We start from the raw sequence: 18,700 nt of genomic DNA, 5'->3' as shown, positions 1-18,700 counted from the left end.
GCATACTTGAAGTGTGAAGTTTTAAACAGTCTTATGTTAAATTGTAATATTATAATTTTATCATTGCAATGTCAGGCTTACATGTAGATGTTGAGTCGCATTATTTCTATTTTTACTACATTGAAAAGTTGGGTATCTGTGTAGGGAAATGAGGTGGGACAATCTCATACTCTTGAAATGCTATACTCAACAATTCTGCATACCCATTACTTAAAACAGACAGCACTAACAATACCAATTCTTTGTGTAAATTACTTTTTCATAACATTACCGTTTGTGTGTGTCCATTCTATATTAATATTTTCAAAGCAAATTTACTCCGCCATGGACTATATAATAGTTTATATAAACTGGATTTTAAAGAAAAGCTATGCAGTTGGTAGGAAAGACGCCAATCATGATACATCACTGGGCAATTTGGAACTGTTACTGTGGATTTTAATCGGCACCATCAAAATAAGCCTAATATGAAGAATGTTGCTTACGATTGTGGCACCCCACCGATACCAAAGCCAACCAGCCCTCTTAGGATTAGCATCCAGATGAGAGATGGTGAAAGCGCCGTGAGTATGCCGTAGTAGAATAGCCAGATGGCACATAGGATGAGACCCTGGAATGAATGAGTTGGGAGAGATCAGATATTCCGTATCAGAGTAATTATATGGACATGGGATTGGCAGAAAAATGGAAGCTGAGATGGAAATGCAATAACCCTTTAACCACTGTGGTTTGAACCAACGCCATTGTTTTCTATGGTAAAGTTGGACCTCTAGAGAGGGAAATGGGGGTGAAAGGGTTAACCCTTTTACCACTGTGGTTTGAACCAATTCCATTATTTTCTATGGTAAAGTTGGACCTCTAGATAGGGAAATGGGGGTGAAAGAGTTAACCCTTTCACCACCATGGTTTGAACCAATGCCATTGTTTTCTATGGTAAAGTTGTGGACCTCTAGAGAGGGAAATGGGGGTGAAAGGGTTAACCCTTTTACCACTGTGGTTTGAACCAATTCCATTATTTTCTATGGTAAAGTTGGACCTCTAGATAGGAAATGGGGGTGAAAGAGTTAACCTTTTCACCACCATGGTTTGAACCAATGCCATTGTTTTCTATGGTAAAGTTGGACCTCTAGAGAGGGAAATGGGGGGGTGAAAGGGTTAACCCTTTTACCACTGTGGTTTGAACCAATTCCATTATTTTCTATGGTAAAGTTGGACCTCTAGACATGGAAATGGGGGTGAAAGGGTTAATTTAAACTCTACTATGTGTTGTGGTTTCATATGGATCTATGCGTCTGCAATTAGAATGATGCAATTGGCATTAACTAAATCATGTTAAATGTGGAATGTTGCGATGGCTATGTGTACTTGTGTGGCCACTTGAATCTCTGAAAATCTTGGAATTACTTGTGATAAAAAAAATGTGAAAGCTTTGAAAAATGTAAAAATCTTGGGGGAGGCATTCCTGGTGAGAAAGAAGAAAAGAATGATGAATTTTACCACAGAAAATGACAACATTCCTGGAGAAAAGATTGGATGATGAACACTTAAGCACCGCAAAATGCTTCTATTTTAAATGGTTGCTGCCTAGATACATGTAGTTTATGGATAATGTGTTTTGAGTCCTTGACTGTGGAATGTTGAAAATTGACATTTTTTTAAACTGACATGCATTGGCCATGAAAGTTTATGCATCAGATAGTGGCATCAAATGATGGCTGTCTATATACTACACACAGATATTTTCAAACAGAGACAGCACCACATAAAGTTATTTATATTTACTTTTTTAGTGTTTTTTATTTCTAAGGATATGTGGCCATTATTTTTAGTATTCTTTTGTTACTGTGTCTTGCATGACAGTTGAAAACAGTTTCACTCTCTGAATTATACCATACTTCAGTGGAGAAGTCTAAATGACCAGCAATACACAAACAGATTCATCAATTTTCAAAGTTCCAGAGGTAAAGCTAATGAGTAAAGTAAAATTGATATGTTCAATTGTTTTATAAATCTACTGTGATTGTTTTTAGAACATGAATAAGCACCATTTCATCTTAATATCCCCTAATAGAGAACTCAGAGGCTTTTTCTCTCAAAATTTGTTTTATATCTTTGATCTTCTCCAATTGATTGTCTGTTTCTGTGTATGGTCTGAAGGGAACTGACAAATTCACTTCTAAAAGGGCAAGGCGCATGAAAAGGGCAACATTTTGTCAAAAAATACTACTACAGCTATTACCAACTTTTGTACCTGATCTGAAAGGATTGTATTCAATCAAAGGATTTTCAAGCAAATCAGCCAGTTGTTACACCAAATACTATTTAGGGATAAAGAGCAAACAAAACTCATTTTAATACACAGAAACTTTAGCAATAGATTATGTGAATTCTCTAATTGGCGGCGCATTAAATTGTCTGGTTATCTAAGGAATAGAAATAAATGTCAGTTTGCTGCATTTCAATTTTAAATATTTTCCCTGATCATATATGTAAAATGTTACTCGATTTTTTCTGCTGTTTATCTGATGTATTTTTTTATCTGTAATTTGACATCCAGTCAGATCACATTGATGAGTTCACCATTCAGAGCTGTATAGTGTATATGTGAAATCCTAGAGACATTGACACTTTCTGCTGATCATAGCGCTGTCATTTTTTTTTACATTAATATCTTCAAGTCAGCACAGAAGAAACACTAATGCTAGTCTAGATAAACATATGCAAGAGTAAGAAACAACATCTTTTTCTACTTTTAGTCTAAATGTACCGAGAGATATTTTAAGATTACTAAACTTGAAAGTTTTTCGACACATTGGAGTAAATTACACATATTCTGGTGCATCCAATCACCACATTTGATACCTTCACAATCATGGCGTTTTACCTGAAGGGATACATTTGTGGAACTACGCTGAAAGGTTGTATTGGACCATACGACCAATGTAAACACTATATCCAAGGTATGATGGTGATTGATGAAAATTGAAACATGTCTGTCAAAATCTACATCGTATAATTTAAATGTTGCAGCTATGATGATGAGGTGCATCTAGATATCGTGCATGAAATACATTGTTTGTAAACAAGAAACTCGCACAGGCGCAGTTCCGACGATGGTTTCCCTTTAACCCCACCATTCATTATGGTGCCGGTTTTGGGCAGTCATACATATACCGGGGTATCAAAGGACGTGAAGGGTGAAGCAAATCTGACATGGAAGGGAGGGGGTGGGGGACAGTGGACAACTTACGCCTGAGGAGAACCACCCACACCAAAGCCGACCAAGAGACGGAGAAACAATATCCAGAGGTAAACGGGGGAGCATGCACTGAGCAGACCAAAATTAAACACTCACACAGAACTCAGCAATAAACCCTAGAAAAACAAAATAGTGAAATGTGCTTAACTATCCAAAAACAAAATTGCATTATTCTTTGAAAAGCTGATGGGTATATATACTAGATTGTCAATGGCATAATAACACTGATTAGTCTCCTATATTTTCCATTGTAAAAGAGAAAAAGAGATTTTAACCAAAAAGGCATGATCACCATGTTGGATGCTGGTTTTTTTATATTATATATTGAACTAAACTTTAATGATAATATTTGTTGGATTATTGGTTGTACTGGCCAATTTTCGCACACGCTTGTAAGAATGACAGCACCATTATTTTAATGGTATGTAATTACACAAAGAATGGGTCATTATCATTAATTTGACAGGTTTTTCAGAATGCTTGAAACATGATATTGTACATGTATATGCAATGCTGCTGTCAGACCTGTGGTAGAAAGATGAAATAAATGTTTTAGTGTTGTGTACAGCATACAAGCACACGTGCGATAAAAAATGATGTAGTTCTGGATTAAAATTCTATTTCAAGACAACATTTGGATCGATCCAATTCCCTCCTTAATGTGAAAGTGATCTTGCTACAAAGAATAGAGCCACTAGAGGCACATTATCAGTTATAACACCATCTGTTAGTGAGGTAGGGTCTTTCTTATCACCCTAAAATCCCTCAAAATGTGTCTTATTTTCAAATTCAAAACACAGATACATTTTAAATACCAATTGTGTCATATTCTGACAATAAGATACATCAACAGGCAATATTCGAAATGACTTCAGTACATTTCAGAAATGGAATACACAGTGTAGATGAGTGATTATTGGGATGTAAAATTTCTATGCATCTCACAGTCTGAGTCAACTCTATGCTTAAATTGACTGAAAAAACAATTTTGAATGTAATTTTAGTTAAACTTGGTGTCCCAATGAGCTGAAAGAGAGATCAATAATTAGCCGTTTTGTTATTTTGATGATGACATACAAAGATTTGTCCTACAAGATGTACATGTATGTAAATTGTTACTCATGGTAATTCATTATTCCATTTTTTACATAGAGTAATAGGTACAATGTTTAGTTTGGTGCTAGGGTCCAAATTGCATCAGTGATTACCGTTTACCAATGACAAATCTAGGGCAATCAGAATTTGTAATGAGAAATGCATTCATCATAACACTGTATGTGTGATCCATGAATCAAGAATAAAACTATGACACGTTTGTTATACATCTATTCCATAATATCTGACACTGCGTGCTTTTGTTCATTGACTGTTAGCGCACCAACCATGTCAATGTCACACATGCAAAGTAAAAGCTACCAAAATTGTTAAAATTTGCTGGTGTTTTGGAAGCCACTATTATGGTGTAGACATTCAATACGTACCTACACATGATTAAGCCTTTCCAACAAAGGTATATAAAAATGTGTGAAATTTACTCAATGCTGTGCAGATGCATGAAACAGCTTTTCAACACAAATATTACAACAGAATTAGATGAGCTAATGCTTGCAATGACAAAGAGGTTATTCCTTGAAGTCCAATCACCAAGTCACGCAACCACATGAGCCATCTTGTCACTAAAACAATCATGTGACCTTTGTACTTTATACCGATGGCTGGAATATATACATACTGTATGTACATGTAAACACATATCTTTCAGTCAGTTAGTGTACAAAAAAATCCTGTGTTTCAGATAACAAATCCCATCCTATGGTAATTAAACCCATTAACAACCTGCATTTTAAAAATTTTTACGAATAATTGCATCAAAATGAGCAAACAAGTTCCTGACAAACAAATCTACAAATTTCCATAGGTTCGTTACACAAGACATTTTGTCTTCATAATGGCTGGATAGTATACCTTCCTGTGGATTATTTGGTCATAAATAATGATACAATCAAAATGATGACAACAGTAATAATAATTCAATATGGTTATTCCATTTCAGTCATTATAGTCATTGATAGCGATTTCAAGGTCAAGAGGTTTGATCCCCAGAGTGGACTTTATTCAAGGTGAATCTATCGTTCAAGTCCTCTGGTTAAATGATGTTATCAAGAACACTATGCAACCAAATATAGTCTGACTCAAAAAATCTCCACGAAAAAAATGCCAGCTGCCACGCATATATATAGTTCCTGATCTTCTAAAATAAATATATTTATTCAAAATAGTGTGTGTTCATGCAGGCTGTATAGGAGTGCAAGTTCATATCTACTAAGTCTTTATTGTAATTCTAGCATCAAGTATGATAGAATTTTTGTTTTGTATGTCAATTGCAAGTTCTTATTTCTACTTCAAAAAGCATGTTGGAACAACAACAGTACTATTTAGTTTGTCTACACAGCATCTATATATGTAAAATGCAGAGTTATTGTTCACATTTGAATTATGGTCCAGACTAGAATCCACTCGTAAACAATAACAATGCAGTCTACACATGTACAGGCTGAGTTGACAAGCTAAATACTATGGATTATTTATTTATTTATTTATTTATTTATTTATTTGTTGCAACCCTTTTAAAACAGGAGCTCACTGAAAACAACAAGAGCAGCAAAACATGGATTTCATCATGCTTTGGGGAGCAGAACAGGAAAGAGTAGTTGGCCTTAAAGACATACATAGTTAAAAAATCATCAAAAGTTACAGCTACTGGCCCTTTAACCCTTTCACCACCATGGCTTGTCCCAAATCCATTGTTTTCTATGGTAAAGTTGGACATGTACACAGGGAACTGGGGGTGAAAGGGTTAAAGCCATCAGGGTAGAAGCTATTGCTATGACAATTCAGATTATTTGCCTTTTATTATAAAGAAAGCATTATAGCCAGACTTTGTGTTTACCAGTTTCAATTCTGAGACCCCCCTTTTAAAGAATGAAATACATGTACATACCAATCTGCGTCCATACTTGTCGCATATGGTTCCCCACATGGTGGAACTCAAGAACATTCCGATGAAAACCACGGTGGTGATCAGGGCCTCCTGCCATGTGTGTAGCTTCCACTGACAGTGGAGCTCCGGAGACAAGATACTCAGTATCATCATTTCCATGGCATCAGCCATCTGAATAATGAGGAAAGATAAAAACACCATTCATAGAATATGTTAGAATGAGACACTCAGGAGAGGATAAGCATCTACATCTACAGTATACTCTATGGTTACGTCATGTAAAGGGATAGCAGCTGTAACTTTTGATCATTTTATCACAATTTTTTTTGAACATCAACAACAGTTGTTTCTTGTTTTACTCTCACAAGGGTATTGAAGTTCCCTCTATTTAGCTTGTAAACACAGTGTCAACACATGGAAAATGCAGAGTTTATTATTTACATTTGAATTCTAATACGGACCAGAATTCACTTGTCAACAATATCAATGTAGTGTACACACGTACAGGGTAAGTTGCAAGCTCAACGATGTTGCTCAACATGCTTTGGGGAGTAGAAAAAGAAAATGCTAGAAAAAAATTAAAAACAAAAATAGTGAAAAAATCATCACTATTACAGCTACTGTCCCTTTAACAGAGAAGGTCTGACAGACGTAACTGATGCATTTCTCTGTATCTTTTTTATCACGGCAGTTTCATGAAAGAAGTCTCTTTTTTGTGTTGCCTATACCATGATATGGTGCCTGCCTCTTGTTCATAGGCAACCATACTCATACTCTCATGCCATAATACTTTTATTCCGGTTTTGGCATATAGGAATGTAAAAGACTCTAAAATTTGCATCAATGCGGCTTAAAATTTTCATATGTACATACAGGTAGCAGTATTTTCAATGATGGTGCTTTTATATAATCTTTGTGAAGCTGCATAAAAATTACTGAATTCCTAGCTAAAAATTTGTTTTGTATCACAAACCATTCACAGCAACAAATTTGTTTACATCACAACATTTCACATACATAAATGGTTTCATACTTAGAATATGTCTACAGGTCACATTTTGTCCAGGGTAATTTCTGGCAATACTGAAATCTCAATGAAATATTTCTGGATTACTCTTCAAAACAGATAAATTTTGTCATTAAATCAATGATTTGAATTAATTGAATTATGGAAGGAATATGTTAATAAAGTATCCACCTAAAAAAGACAATTAGCAATTTTCATGCGCACAACAGGTTGAAAAGCATTGTTGACACTGAAACCATCATTGTCAATTCAGCCTTTTTTGGAAGATGTCCTTCTGTGTCATAGCTGATAAATCATTCCAGATATAGCTCCACTTGTTATGCATAATGCTGGCTAAAATAACAAGATATGCTGGAAAAAAACCAGAACCCCATATGCCAGCCATCCCAGAATGCAACGGGCTAAACACAGCAACAGCTGTGGCAGTACCTGCGGTCTACACAAAGGATCTCCCGCTTTGCAATTGAATGAACAATCAGATATGCACTGACATTTTATTGTGGAATCCTCATGGTTCTGGACAAGACACCTACAAAAGCAGTGTTCAACCCATAAATTTCTATGATAATAGCAACCTTGCTGTAATTTGATTGAATTGTTGTCATACCATAAATGGTGAGATTCCCTGACGCTGTGATGGCTCTGACAAGAAAACTGTGTGGAGTACTATTACCCATAGGTGATGTGGGTCATTGATGTGAAATTGTATGATGAAATGTTGTAGAGAATTGTCAGCAATGAAACACAAACAAAAGCACAAACAACGAATAGATTAATAAATTGTTATTAAAAGTTTCTTTTCACTTCAGGTTTTATTTCTTTCATAAATTGCTGTGTCACTTTGAAACTTCACTGGTGGCTGTTTTATGTGTATTTAGAAAGGTTTTAAAATAGACTTCTTAACGTCAGATTAACATTACAAATTTTATACTACCGTAGCATAATTATATGTGACATGATTTTTATGCATCATTCAATGACATTATTTGATACAGGCTGTTACTTTGGAGGTCAGATGAACTGCAAGCATTGTTACAGTATTAAAATGTCACTGTAAGCCAATAAAAAATTGTGACTAAAATATTGATGTAGATTTGATTATGACAGCAACATGTTACACCCAATATCTGAAGTTGAAAACTGAAATATACATTAAAATTTCACAACATGAATATTAATGTAGTTGAAGTAACACCTGTGCATGGCACACCATTGCATGATAAAATTATATTTCATACATAAATAGCAGATAAAAATGTTGGCATGTGTCTAACATTCAAAAGATATCAGCTGAATATATTCAGATGAGCTACACAACAGGTCAGAAGCCATTTCTCTTCTGGCCGAGTGATTTCATAATTCTACCAGCCCACAAAACTGCCAAGTAGATTTTTTTTTAAATTGAAATATGAAATTCCAATCGTTCCCTACTTAGTTGAGTCACATTTTGCAATTATAATAGATGGCTATCAGCCTTGCTTGTGTTTGAAAATAGAACATACTGATGGTACCGGGGGTATAAGCAAAAACACGTATTCCTCCGATTCTAAGACCCTTTTCAGAACCAAAGATGACGAAAAAGATATGGGGGGTCTAATAAACGGATGTCACCGCGAAATAGAACGTCGAAGTTAATATATGCTAATTTATGCAATGTTATGCAAATTTTTATGCCAATGATTTTTTGATTCACGCTACAGACAACTCATACTTTGTGATATCGACTCATGGTCATGCTCTGTAGATACTGGCAGTCGAATCTGTACGAGTATAAATTAATGGAGATCCACAAGTCTTGAAATATAACGTATTTGCCATACCTTCTTTTACTAAACAATACGATAGCAATAAATCTTTGTATTTCGTGAATAGATAATCACCACGAAACTTTGTACGACAAGTACGTTCCTCAGCAGCAGCTAGCTCCCCATAGCATGGCCACAAAGGTCAGACAATGAGTGAAGGGAAAGTCCCTGAAGTTCCGCTGGCTGTGATTGGTCAATTTACGCAATAGGTCAAAGGTGTCAGTGCATGAGGTCAAGGTAAAATTCTGTTCAGTGGGATGGTGTCCGTCCGATGTTTTCTATGTACGATTTTCATTTACTGTACTCCTTAAAATAAACAATGAATTACACGTTGTGAGTTTTATTATTTTGCTCCTAGTTTCAAAAAGTCTAACCGTATCTCGAAACGAAATGTGATCTTACGAACAGGCAGGCTCGAACAGGTAAAGTGTTGAGGCATCGGCTGGCCGAGACGAAAGATTGCTGCGCCAATCTGCTTTATATTTGATGTGTTGATTTTTTGGCAATACACCCTGAAGTTTTTTTATTACTTGTATCGATGACCGAAATGTCTCCTGATGTGGAATTCAGTCATCTATGATCAACTGTTCGGAATATGGTACGATCATGCACGTTTTTGTTCTAACTGTAAGTGTATAGGGCCGTTTATTGTTTAAGCTTATGAAGTTGGGTATTTTTCCCTCACAAGATTTCAAAAGCGTGCATAATCTTGAAAATCTGTTACACTATCGTTCTACTCATTTCTGGGACTAGTTCAGGAAAGGACACAAACAAATGCCGTTCAAACAATAAATACCTTCATTATATGAGAAAAACTACAAAATTGATGAAACATAAACGGAAGAAATTCAAAGAATTTTCAGTTCATGCGCGGAAGAAACTTTGGATATCGCGTTTCGTTTTGTCAACACAATAATTGCCCTCTTCATCCAAGTCAAACCATTCGAAGTCGATATCGTCGTCATTAAGTCTTTTTGAAAGATTTTACGATGCCAATGATATTTCTATTTTCACTGGTTGCTTATACGGTAAAGTTGAACGTAAGAGAAAACTTGCAGCGCTTCACAATGATCACAAAAGAAAACTTACGTGATAGAAAACTGTTGAAAAAATCTTTTTATACTTTAATGGTAAATTTGAACGTAAGAGAAAACGTGCAGCTATTCACAATGATCACAAAAGATACCTTACCTGATAGAAAACTGTTGAAAAAATCTTTATAATTAAAGAGCAACTTTTTCATTTGCCGTAGTCTTTTGCCTCAGCAGTATGAAAACAAAAGTGTAAAAGTTGAGCGAAGCAAGTTCAAAGCTCGTGTCATTCACACGTCCTAAATTTTCTATTGATAACGGCAACAAAAGGATTTCCCGACATCGTTACAAGATCCTATAAAAATGCGTCGATTTATCGTAGACTTTATTTTCTGAAAAGTCATAAGACAGTGCACGGTCGTCATGGGCAAGAAAAAAGTAATTATTAAAAACATTCTCGCTGTCGGCATGCCTAACTACCGTCGCAATCAGCTAGAACTTGGTTTGCCGTATGAACTTCGCCGAGATGCAGACAACATACACGATCGAAATGCTGTAGCCGTTGTTCAAGATGGTTGCAAAGTTGAAAGTTTGAAGCGAGATGCAGCACTCATACCGGGCACGGTTACTTTCGAATATCATCGATCGTGATGTGTCAGTCAACAAAAATACTACTTGAAGGCAAAGAAGAAAGCATTCATCCATTCTCCAAGAGTTGGCATGGCAGAGAAATGTCACGTCGATGTTTTGGCAAATAATGCGGCTGTACCTCTGCTAAAGCAATCAGTCCGAGGTAGTTTTCACCGTACATATTCACTAAAACAGACCAAATCATGCCGTTGACCTAAAAAGAAACGGCCCTTTTTAGGGCCACAACAGTCTCCAAAAAGAGAACTACTGATACCGAAACTTTTTTGTGTGTTTGTATGAGTGTAAATTGTGTTTGTTTGATCATGATGAAATGAGCGAATCGTACTTGATCGACAAGTCCGAAAACCCGACGATCCTAAATGTTCATTTCATGGTAGCCAAATTGCATCGAAATGTTCGATTCGTACATAATCAGATGTTGAAAAATCTGCTTATTTTGATGGTTGCAAAATGACAGTAACGAAAAGACGATATTGTACTAGATCGAAACGCTAAAAAATCCAACTCTTTTATATTGTTCATTTAGGTAGTGAAATCCAAATGTAGTTTTATCGCCAGGAAATTATAGAACTGTTCCCGATTGACATGTTCCAAACCCCAACAATTGTGTGCATGTGTGTGTGAGGTTTGATACTTCACTTTGACACTTGTTTGTGACTTTGATAAGCAGCGTAGGTGTTGTGGATATTCTGGTCTCATTACATGACAATGGCTCTATTGTTCCAGTCAAAATTCGGGAGTACTCCCCTGGGAGGGGGGTCTTATAAACGAACTAACAGCTAATTACGAATTGATAAAATAATCCTGGGGGGTCTTATAAACGGGCGGGTCTTAGAATCGAGGAATACGGTAAAAATAAAATATTTCTATTTCTGAGAGAACTGGGTGAAAATCAGAGCACTTGATCATCTTAAATTGAAGGAACATGGAATCTATCTTGACACTAGTCCTGTCTGGAACTCTAAAATGACTACTTCAGTAAATTGATATTTTTATACTGGCAAAACAGCTGATGTGGGTTATAGGGACCTAATCCAAGTAAATGTTCATGGATCAAAAAAGGATGAAATTAATCTTCACAGGATCGGTGTGGTGGAAATAGATGATAACCTGCCCATGTAAAACTGATGTGTGATTTAGACGAACATACAAAAACTGAATAGGAAATTTGCTGGCAACTAATAGAGGGAAATGTTTTCTCAAGAAATTTCTGATGACAGCCAGAAACACTTCTTGAGTGTGTACAGTCATGGTAAGGCAAAATAGAGGGTGGCAAATTACTTGTTTGAGACTTTTATTGATGGTATTCTACCAAGGCAGGATATGGAAGAATACAACAATGTGGTGGGAGGATGTGATGTTCAGAAATATGTGGAAGCGATGATCTTACCCAGCACAATCCTGCAAGGATTGACAGTTTAATTTGAAATTTCCAAATCCAATGGCTTCAACAGCATCTTCCACGGTGAAACTATCTGTTGGAAAAACAAGTCATTGACAATGACATAGTCCCCACTTGTAATAGGATATTAGTCTTGATGGGGCAGGGAAATGAGGTCATTAAGAAGTATCACTGGAGTGTATATGTTCAGATCTATGGACACATAGGTCTATGTCATTGTTCCCAATTTGAAACAAGAGGCATGTCTAAGTATCACTGGAGTGTATATGTTTGGTTATGGTTCTAAATCGGGAAAAAAGATCAGACCTCTAGCTGTATTGGCCAGCCAAGAAATACATATGTGCATAATAAATGAGGTACAAGATGTGACATCTTATGGTCTATTATCCTAACAAAATTGAAGCGTAAAGAACTTGTGGTTACTGAGTTATGCATATATATGCATATTCAAGGTCAAAGGTCATCAAGGTCACAAGACATTTTGAAAAAAAAACACATTGTATTGCTAATTAATCCATATATGCCAAAATTCAGACCTCTAGCTCTATTGGCTTGCCCACAATTATATATGGGCATAATTAACGAGGTAAAGCATGTGTTGTCATAAGGTCTCCCATCCTACTAAATATAAAGGACATAGCACTTGTGGTTACTTATTTATTGACATAATCGTGTATTTTAGGTAAAAGGTTATAGAGGTCAAATGACATTTTGTCAAAAAATTTCTATCCTATAGTCTATCCCTATATACTAAAAATCATACATTTAACTCTATTGGCTTGCTCAAAATTAGATATGCACATAATCAATGAGGTACAATATGTGGCGTCATAAGGTGTCCCATCATACCCAATATGAAGGGTGTAGCACTTGTGGTTCCTGAGTTATGGACAAATATGTATATTTGAGGTCAAAGGTCACCGAGGTCATGTGACATTTTGTCAAAAAAATTGTATTGCTAAGTTATCTCTACATTCCAAAAATCAGACCTCTAGCTCTATTGGCTCGCTCAAAATTAGATATGCGCATAACTAATGAGTAACAATATGTGGCGTCATAAGGTGTCCCATCATACCAAATATGAAGGGTGTAGCACTTGTGGTTACTGAGTTATGGACAAATATGTATATTTGAGGTCAAAGGTCACTGAGGTCACATGACATTTTGTCAAAAAATTGTATTGCTCAGTTATCCCTATATACCAAAAATCAGACCTCTAGCTCTATTGGCTCTCTGAAAATTAGATATGCACATAATTAATGAGGTTCAATATGTGGCGTCATAAGGTGTCCCATCATACCCAATATGAAGGGTGTAGCACATGTGGTTACTGAGTTTTGGACAAATATGTATATTTGAGGTCAAAGGTCGTTGAGGTCACATGACATTTTTTCAAAATAATTGTATTGCTAAGTTATCCCTATCAGGGCCTGAAAATTACGCTTGCCCGATGCCCGGGACAGACTGATTTCTAATACGGACTAGCGCAAACTAGCCCTCACTTGCCCGCGGGCAGAAAGTTCAGAGTCAACTCAGTGTTTTGCCAAGAGTGCGTTCTTTGTCTTTTGACGCAAATTAGAAACAATGTCCCCCAAAAGTACCAGACATGGGTCACTGGAACGCACTCAAATCAGAGCTTATTTTTTCATCTCAACCGAAACACTAAAGAAAAAAGGGTCCAGACACTTCGCACCAAAACCAGTTCGCCCCACACAACTTCGTCCCAAAACCATTTCGCACCAAAACCACCTCGTCCCAAGTACTACCTCGTCCAACGCCACTTCGCCCCAAGTACCACCTCGTACTAAAACCACATCGTTTATCGTATAGTTCCGTCAACTGGTCCTAAAACATCGATGTCACGATGTATCATAACGTTGTTTTTACCTGCAACTTGGCTACCACGAACCATTTATTCTTCCATGAAACCATACCATATATTAGAAAAAAGAAACACAAACTACTAAATGGTACATTTCAGGTGCCGTGCGCGGTATTGCACGATGCGATGTCATTTTCTCGAAATGTGTACAATTTCAAGATTTCAGTCCTGGGATGGTAGAAAGGTGATTAAAACTTCACTGGCAGTGGTTGGTTATTTTCAGCTTTTAACGGTTACCGATAAATTGGGGAGTTAAAGTGGTGTTTTTTTCGGGTCGCAATGGTTTTGGGCGACGTGATTTTTGGGGCGAAGAGGTTTTGGTACGAGGTTGTTTTGGTGCGAAGTGGTTTTGGTGCGAAATGGTATGGGACGAGATGGTATGGTGCGAAGTGGTTTTGGTGCGAAGTGTCTGGGAACCAAGAAAAATCAGTTACTCTGTTACAGTTTGCGATTCATGGTATAAGCAAGTCGATTTGCGTCCACTAGCCACTGGACCCTGGGGCCTACGTACTTCTCCACTCTTTTTACATGTAAAATGTAACGAGGTAATAACCAGATAGTGATGTTTGAAGTGGAAGCCTAGATCATTTTAAATAGAACAACTAACTTTTCACATAACAATTAGGCCAGTGAAACAGTAAAGCAAACTTTATTGACAACCACGGTTTCTCTACCCAACTAACCTGCTAGCTACAGTACAGTACACAGTGTGTACGGAGAATAAAATTTCTAGCCACACTGCACGGAGCATCAAAGTTCAACGGCACTATGTGGTGTGATGGAAGCTCACAACTTTCCCTAAAATATCATCAGTAACTCCAAAATTTTGATGAAGCACTATATCCGTCTTTCAAAGTAGTATTTTGCAGTCAGAAATTTCTCCAGAAGGAGTCTCATGCTACTCTTCAATCGTACGCAGCAAGCTTGTGTAGGTCACCATGCTGAATTCCTTATATGGTCAAGACCCCCTATCTTGATTGTAGCGGACCTTAACAAAAGCCACCTAGCTTGTCAAAGCCGTGGTATGGCAAGTTGCTATTGCTATTATGAAGAGAAAGGAGTTTCTCTCAGATATTTAGTGTTTTCAACCTATTTTTTTTTTTGCAATTTCAATGAAAAAGTATCAATCATTTGGGCAATTATAAAAATGAAGTGATCTTTACAGCAGTAGTGAAAAAACCATGTTACAAGTCTGTATTATTAGACTATTGTCTTCAATCACTTCTACTTTTGTAGTCATAAATGTGATGAAACATCTTACTAGTATTTATTTCTGTTAAACACATCTTAATGTGGTAACTGGAAAGAATTCCCATAAACGACGAAAGCATATTAAATAATTTTCATTATGGTAATGTACTTATTTTACAATTATAAACTGTAAATACCACCAATTTGTCACAAACCATGGTAGGAGAGGTCCCACAATCTGGGTAAGAGCAGAATCATTTTTTTTTTGAAAATTTTCAGGGCAAGTGAGTTTCTGCTACGGACAAGTAGAAAAATAGAGGCTACTTGTCCGGGGACAAGTGGATAAAAATTAAATTTTCCAGGCCCTGCCTATATACCAAAAAATCAGACCTCTAGCTCTATTGGCACGCTCAAAATTAGATATGCGCATAATTAATGAGGTACAATATGTGGCGTCATAAGGTGTCTCATCATACCAAATATGAAGAGTGTAGCACTTGTGGTTACTGAGTTATGCACAAATATGTATATTTGAGGTCAAAGGTCATTGAGGTCACGTGACATTTTGTCAAAAAAATTGTATTGCTAAGTTATCCATATATACCAAAAATCAGACCTCTAGCTCTATTGGCTCGCTCAAAATTAGATATGCACATAATTAATGAGGTACAATATGTGGCGTCATAGGGTGTCCCATCATACCATATATGAAAGGTTTAGCACTTGTGGTTACTGAGTTATGGACAAATATGTATATTTGAGGTCAAAAGTCACATGGCACTTTGTCAAAAATTGTATTGCTAAGTTATCCATATATACCAAAATCAGACCTCTAGGTCATTTGGCTCGCTCAAAATTAGATATGCGCATAATCAATGAGGTACAATATGTGGCGTCATAGGGTGTCCCATCATACCATATATGAAAGGTTTAGCACTTGTGGTTACTGAGTTATAGACATATATGTATATTTGAGGTCAAAGGTCACCAAGGTCACGTGACATTTTTGTCAAAGTGTCTGAGATATCTGCGTAAACGGATGGACTCACGGATGGACTCACGGACGGACATGACCCAATCTATAAGCCCCATCGACTTTATCTGTGGGCACTAAAAACTGTGTAACTGCATCCTTTTTGCAATATGAATACGATGAGAAACTAAATTTTTATTTTTCTTGGCCTTATACATGGGAGTCTATCGACTGCCTTATACCACAGGCGACCCATTAAGTATTACTGAGTTTTTCACACAGTTTTCTCTATCATTTTCTCTACTTTCTTGGACTTATCAGGGATTTTACGGGTTGGTCAACATCGCGAAAGATAGGAATGGTACCTTTTTCATTAACATCACTATCTTTCCGATGTTGACCAACCTCTGATAAGTCCACGGATTAGCATAATTAGTTGTGTTGACTAATTAATTACGGCATGTGTGTATGAGAGATATACGTCCATGTAATGGAGTGTAAAATAAATAAAGAGTCGCAGAGGCTAGGTTAGTTATATAAACAGGCCTCGAAGTTTATTTTTTTGCTTACCTGCCCACTGGGCAGGTACTCTGAAAATTTACCAGCCCAACAAATATTTTACCTGCCCAAGCCAATTTCACAAATCTTTTAGTTCAGGTCGTCTATTACGTGTGTCAAAGCCTGTCTTCTGTATCGTGTCGTACCAATACAAAGAAAGCTGATGACTTGTTGGCCAGTGCCAGGAAACTATTAGCAATATATTAGCAATACATGACTGCCTGCTCGTCTTTCTCATCTCACTTTAGCCATTCGAACCATTCATCCCTGTATCCCCGCTTCCATTTTCGCTCACATACTCCTTCTAATATGAAGTCGACTGTGCACTGCCATCGCTCTTCACAGACTTTTCACTTTCTGTTGACGTGCTCGCTACAGCTACAGACGTCGATTCACCACATGGCTCCACATTTGTTGTATCACTGTCGTTGCCTTTGTCGGCCGTTGCTGTACTGTCACCATCTTTGTCATTGCCTTTTCTTTTCTCACTTTGATTTTCTTGAGCAGTACAAACTCCCTTCGAACTTTTTGTAAAGCCAAAGTTGAAAAGACTCATGTTTATTCTATGAGGTGAAGCGAGGCACGTACGGAGGAATGAATAAGTTACATGTCCCAGTGACGATGTATGCAAATTTATGTAGCTATATTTAGACCACGTACGCTGTGTACGTGGGAGAGGTCAGGTCGCAACACCAAATATGTACTGCCCTCAATGCGGAAGTCGCTTGATGACAACGCGATCGCGTCAAACATCGTTTTACTTTTAAAAGGTCCGTGCTGTAAACTTTGGGCAAGGGCATTGTTATTGTTTTATTTCCTGAATATGGACATTTTTGTCAGCGAAAACATGAATTTCCTGAAATACGCAGTATTAGTCTGACAAATTCACCGCCCAGCTGGGCCGACGACAATAAAATACACCTGCCCAGCGCAATTTTTACCGGCCCTGGGCCGCTGGGCCGGCGTAAACTTCGAGGCCTGATAAACCATTTATTTTATTTACTCCGATCAGTCAGAGCATGAAGGAGAGAAAATGATAGAGAAAACAGTGTGAAAATCTCAGTAATACTTTATGGTCGCCTGTGCTTATACATGGGAGTCTATGGACTGCCTTATACATGGGGTCTATGGAGGTGAAACTGAAAAGTCCTCTAACACGGCCAAATTTGATCGCATTGTGAAACAAATCGACGTGCATCTGTATGAGGTAGGGTACTATCCTTGAACCAAGTTTGAACAAAATCGCTCCAGGCGTCTCTGAGATATCTGCGTGAACGGACGGACGCACAGACGCACGCACGCACGCACACACGGACGCACGCACGGACGCACGGACATGACCAAACCTATAAGTCCCCCCGGACGGTGTCCGTGGGGACTAAAAAAACAGTGATACACATCAACACTGTCAGTGCTGTAAATTTCCCAACAAAACTTTAGTGCAAAAGTTGACCAATCTTTATGAATTTTTTTGTAATTCTTTGCACAATTTTTGACCAAATGGACATCACTTTTCATTGGCTACAGTTTTTGATCAAAAGTTTGGAAAACTAAAAAAAAATTGTTGGGGTTACATTTTATATAGGTGACAAAAATTGACTTTGGCACACATAGCGTTGATGACATAAATGATATAATGTCTGAAGGTGCTCATTAAAAATAGACTGGTATTTCAATAATATCAGTTTCATTTTGTGCAAAATCTCAGAATTAATTAACGAGACATATCAAAAGTTCCAGTACAGGTAATGGCATGACCATTTAAGTGACGTCACATGGTTACTGAAAGCAAATGTACATGACTGGTTTTCAAGGTCAAGGTTTTTCACTTAGGGATACATTTTTCTGTCATAAACAACAATTTAAAAGAGCATATTTTTCTAGTAGATAAAAGAAATGATATTTCTGTTTTCCTCATCC

At 37.0% G+C, this 18,700-nt stretch overlaps 1 protein-coding gene across 1 annotated transcript in view; it reads right to left on the bottom strand.

The window, feature by feature from the left end:
• Positions 1-18,700, bottom strand: part of LOC139144930 (synaptic vesicle 2-related protein-like) — a 48,601-nt gene that overhangs the window by 9,526 nt on the left and 20,375 nt on the right. Inside the window, 4 exon segments of the mRNA XM_070715763.1 lie at positions 486-610; positions 6,261-6,431; positions 12,165-12,205; positions 12,208-12,249. Coding sequence (XP_070571864.1) covers positions 486-610; positions 6,261-6,431; positions 12,165-12,205; positions 12,208-12,249 — 379 coding nt within the window.

Source organism: Ptychodera flava, chromosome 12 (assembly GCF_041260155.1).
Source record: "Ptychodera flava strain L36383 chromosome 12, AS_Pfla_20210202, whole genome shotgun sequence".
NCBI lineage: Eukaryota > Metazoa > Hemichordata > Enteropneusta > Ptychoderidae > Ptychodera > Ptychodera flava.
This window is presented reverse-complemented; position numbering and strand designations above follow the sequence as displayed.